The 4916-nt window shown below is 36.4% G+C and overlaps 2 protein-coding genes across 4 annotated transcripts in view; one reads left to right on the top strand and one right to left on the bottom strand.

Annotated features, from left to right (window-relative positions):
* The window catches only part of LOC104703756 (uncharacterized aarF domain-containing protein kinase 2), a 3999-nt gene extending 2353 nt beyond the window's left edge, over nucleotides 1-1646 (top strand). The window contains exons 3-6 of one of the 3 annotated variants that reach the window (XM_019228096.1): nucleotides 10-553; nucleotides 636-899; nucleotides 987-1142; nucleotides 1254-1646. In XM_019228096.1, coding sequence (XP_019083641.1) covers nucleotides 10-553; nucleotides 636-899; nucleotides 987-1142; nucleotides 1254-1373 — 1084 coding nt within the window. In that variant the 3' untranslated portion in view covers nucleotides 1374-1646. The remainder of the gene's footprint in view (nucleotides 1-9; nucleotides 554-635; nucleotides 900-986; nucleotides 1143-1253) is intronic. The other 2 variants (XM_019228097.1, XM_010419831.2) reach the window with 2 other exon arrangements.
* On the bottom strand, nucleotides 1758-4385 carry LOC104703755 (equilibrative nucleotide transporter 7). Its single transcript, XM_010419830.2, has 9 exons — nucleotides 4214-4385; nucleotides 3851-3902; nucleotides 3629-3733; nucleotides 3368-3523; nucleotides 3017-3266; nucleotides 2741-2913; nucleotides 2508-2671; nucleotides 2145-2403; nucleotides 1758-2049 (listed from the first exon to the last, which is right to left on the bottom strand). The coding sequence occupies exons 2-9, from the start codon at nucleotides 3884-3886 to the stop codon at nucleotides 1939-1941; spliced, it is 1254 nt and encodes a 417-aa protein (XP_010418132.1). The 5' UTR covers nucleotides 3887-3902; nucleotides 4214-4385; the 3' UTR covers nucleotides 1758-1938.

Below are 4916 nucleotides of genomic sequence, written 5' to 3'. Positions count from 1 at the left end.
CGCGTTCACCAAAAAATCCATCGAAAATGCATTTGGTCGTAAGCTCTCTGAGATATTTGAGGAATTTGATGAGGCGCCTGTGGCATCTGGGAGTATAGCTCAAGTACACCGAGCTTCCCTGAAGTTTCAGTATCCAGGACAAAAGGTGAAGTCCTCGGAAGTTGCTGTTAAAGTTAGACATCCTAGTGTTGAGCAAACGATGAAGCGAGATTTTGTGATCATCAATTTTGTGGCAAAGCTAACCACTTTTATTCCGGGGTTGAATTGGCTTAGATTGGACGAGTGTGTGCAACAGTTTAGTGTCTACATGTTGTCCCAAGTTGATCTCTCAAGAGAAGCTTCTCATTTGAGTCGGTTTATATATAACTTCCGTGGATGGAAAGATGTCTCTTTCCCTAAGCCCATATATCCACTTGTACACCCCGCTGTTTTGGTTGAGACATATGAGCACGGAGAGAGTGTGGCTCGTTATGTAGATGGATCAGAAGGACATGCGCGGCTTAAGGCTAAAGTAGCACACATCGGAACTCATGCTCTCTTGAAGATGCTCCTGGTTCTGCCTCTTTCTTCACACGTATCTTTTTCTCCATTTCGGCCACTTGAACCTTAAAGTTTCTTTGATTCTTGTTTTTCAGGTTGACAACTTCATTCATGCTGATATGCATCCAGGGAATATTCTTGTCCGGCCAAACAATACTCCAAGAGGTCTTTTCAGATCGAGGAAGCCACACATCATTTTCCTAGATGTAGGCATGACTGCAGAACTCTCAAAAGTTGACCGAGATAACCTACTAGGTTTTTTCAAGGCAGTTGCACGTAGAGACGGCAAGACTGCTGCTGAACGAACACTTAAATTATCTAAACAACAGAATTGTCCTGATCCACAGGCCTTTATCCAGGTGAGATCACTTGCTCTGTGTTTCTCTTACATCATACAAAGTTTCTTCACTTCCGTGGTGTTTTATATACAATACACATTTTTACAGGAAGTAGAAGACGCATTTACATTCTGGGGAACAGAGGAAGGAGATTTAGTCCATCCCGCGGATTGTATGCACGAACTATTTGAGAAAATGAGGCGTCATAGAGTTAATATCGACGGCAATGTTTCCACCGTGATGTTTACAACATTAGTTCTTGAGGTGAGTTTAAATCTCTTATCAACGCTTTACAGTCTCTTAGATGTTTTCAAATTTGCTTCAAATCTAACAACACTGAGGTTTCGGCTTGATTCTCTTTCGTTTTTTTTTCAGGGCTGGCAACGGAAACTCGATCCAGGATACGATGTGATGCGCACGCTACAAAAAATGCTGCTGAAAAGCGATTGGATGAAATCACTTTCTTACACAATTGATGGACTGATGGCTCCTTAGGACTGGAAAAAGGTTCAATCTTTATTCTTTTTACACCATTTTAACATTGAGAACCAGATTTTGTTTTCTTTGTCTTAGGATGTGAAGAACTGAAACATATATTTAAGAGAAATACGAAAGAACATTGAGTTCTTTTTTTTTTGGGTGTTTTTTTTGCTTCTTCATTTCTTTTGCTTATTCTTTCATGTTCTTCATCATTCTAGAAACAGAGAATTTGTATTTTGTACGATACATATCGGCTAAAAATCTGAGTGATTTCAGAATGATGCTCAACGCTTTGCAGATACATATTCATATTCTTATACTTTATTTGGTTAAGAAGAATGCTCAGTGCAACATCTTAGTTGAAATGAATCCAACAGAACATAACTTGTTACACCCACTAGTTACATTTGAAATAAACAAAAAATGTAAAATTTTAAACAAAAGCGTGAGAAATCAATTTCTTGAAAACACACTAGTAACACAATGAGATGAATTTAATAATTTTGTGCACTTTGGCACAGAAAAATAAAATACAAATAGTACTACAAAGTACTGCATTCGGCCTTAGTTATATATATCTCTAAAACGAATCGTTGCCAATGAGCCAAAGCCAACCCAAACAAACTCCAGCGAAGATCCCTCCCAATAGAAACACGCACATCAAATTCCCTAATGCATTTGCTTCAGGTCCCTATACAAAATTTGATCGAACCAGATTAACACAACCGTTACTAAACCAAATCCAGCCGAGATTGATTATTTTGTAAGGGGAGAGAAGCGACTTACATTGTAACCCTTTGGTGCAGTGCTGAAGATACAAACGGTTAGATAACCGTTAGTCAACCCCAAGAAAGAGGTGAGGAAAAGCATCCATCCTTGATCAGCGTATTTAGCGGTAAAGTAAAAGGCAGGGACGAGCAAGAAACGTGCCACAACGCAGACAGTGATCCATTTCCTCGACTCTACTGCTAACCCTTTGATCGAGGGAATGAACCTCGCGATCGCATCCCATCCATTGTACATGGCTACTAGAACTGGTGCATACCTTTTTTTCAACACATCAAAACATATAAATGGTTTTTTTAATTTATGTAACCACAGTATCAGCACGGAATGGATTTTTTTTTTATATATGTTAGTGATGCATACCAATCTCCCAATCGATGTTCTCCTGTGTTCTCGTATAGAAATCCCGGGAAAATCGATAGTGTCACCACGTAGATCAAGAATAGATTGATTTCAAGATCTATGTTTTCTCGTAATAACTGCTTCTTGGTTAGTTTTTGGATCTTGGACTCGTCCATTTGTTGAACCTTTTAAGAGAGAGCTAAATCAGCCGTATAGAGAACACAGTATCGGATTAAAATAAAACCGAAAGATACCTGTTCAGCTTGGTCTTGGAGGCCAGCTGCGGCCAGATCCGCAGAAACGGTTTTGGCCCCTTCTTTACCAGCCTTGGCACGGTAGTATTTCACGATAGGGAGCTTAGCAAAGACTAAAGTATATAGAAAAATACAGGCTAACTGGATCAATGTCGCAATTCCTATGAACAGCACTGCGGAATAAAACACATCATGATAAGTAAAATTAGCTTAATTAATATGTATAATATGTGACAAAATTTTGAAATTAAAAAAAACTTGTAGGAGAAAAATTACAAGCCCCTTTTCGAAGACCATCATGAGACTTGTCAAATATTGCTTTTGTAATAAGCCTTAATCCGGATGTTAGAACTCCAGCTATGCCTAAACCGCCCATGAAGGCCTGGATGAACTCGGGGCACATGTAGGACAAATCTCCAACCATTGCACCTTGTACAACAGCATCAGCGAGCCCGAAAACAGCAACAATCAAACACAACACAACATATGCTACTACGCTTCCACTGCCACGCGAAGCAAGATCCAACTTCACCAAACCGAATCAAATCAAAACAAGTTCTTTATATTTTTATAAAACCGAACATTAACAAAAGAAAGAATCAAATAGACAATTGAGAGGGTACTTACAATGAGGAGACAAAAGGTGCCAGCGGTATAAAGGCTGTACCCGAAAATGTTACGAAAGCGAGTATTGAGCTTAGCTTCTTTAAAGGCAAGTGTTATTATAAACACATTCGCAAACAATTGGTAAACTATTGTTAGCACCCTCGAAGGATGATATTTCTGTTGTTAGCCAAGAAAACAAACAAAACCAAAACATACATAATTTAAACTGATATATATATAGATTGACTGAATCGACTTGTCTTGATACCGAAATATTCATACCGGAAAAATTTGATAATAGTAATCAGTGATGGTCAGCATTGCATTCCATGCCACAAGAGACCCTATTCCAAGGATACAACACACAAATCGTGCTACATTCTTACCCTGTTCATCAACAAAATTATTTCAGAAGTTGCATTTACACTAAAGATGATATTTAATATGTAATTATAGATTATATATGAATAAATGATTGATTAATATGAAAGTGTTCACACTAACCTCGAGCCTGCTAGGGATATCCTCTGGATTACTCATCGGGCAATCACAAATCCTGTAAATTTTCGGAATCTTTAAAACAATACTTCATATATAAATTTTATTAGCAAATAAATGTAATAGACGAGACAATTGAACGTCTTCTTAGGGTTCATATACAATCCCTATTCCCTAATACACATATGAAGCATTAGTTCAAAAGATAAGACGATGTTCTCTAAGAGACATAAGTACGTACTCAAATCGAGTGGGTTAATTAATTGTTGATTACGGGACTGTAACACATGATACTTAAAACAAGACCTTGAAGTTTAATTGTTGATTTAAGAAAGAAAAGGCAAAGAATCAGAAAAAAATGACGCTCACCTGAGGAAAACTTATTCAAAGTTGGCAGCAAACGATGTACTGTGTAAGAAATTCACGATGTACCCACCAAACTCAAAAGATTCGTAACAATTTTTATCCGGAAAAGATTCGTTGACAGATAAAAAAACAGAAGTAAAATCTATGTAATTTGAGAAATCTCGGCCAAAATATGAAAAAGATCTGATAAAAAAGGGAATATATATCTTATTTGTTTGACTATGTTAAAAGATATTAAAAGTCAGTATTGTTTTATGGTTGAAGATTGCTCTTATTTTACAATAATTTATTACATTAAGGGGAGAGATATTGGACAAGTGAATTTGACAGAATTTAATAGAATGTTAAAATTCTTCTCTTATTCAATTTAACAGAAATTAATAATGACTATATATGCTTTTTTGGTTTGATTTTGGTTCTAATTAAGAGTAATAAAGAAGATAATATTAATTACGAAAATAACAACTGTTTTATTTGTTTGTGATTTGGTCTTATTTATAAACGAAAATAACAACTGTTTTATTTGGTCTTACGAAACATATACTTTATATTTCCAAACTTTTTCTGTTTATATTTTCCTTCCAAAGTTATAGAAGATTAATTAGTTGGATCTTCATGGAGAACTAGCACATGTCGATTGAGAAGAAATTTAGGAGTATTTGTCGCGTATATTAACCTGAAATTGTGACCAGTTTTTTCAGTGACT

This window comes from Camelina sativa, chromosome 7, assembly GCF_000633955.1.
Source record: "Camelina sativa cultivar DH55 chromosome 7, Cs, whole genome shotgun sequence".
Lineage (NCBI taxonomy): Eukaryota > Viridiplantae > Streptophyta > Magnoliopsida > Brassicales > Brassicaceae > Camelina > Camelina sativa.
This window is presented reverse-complemented; position numbering and strand designations above follow the sequence as displayed.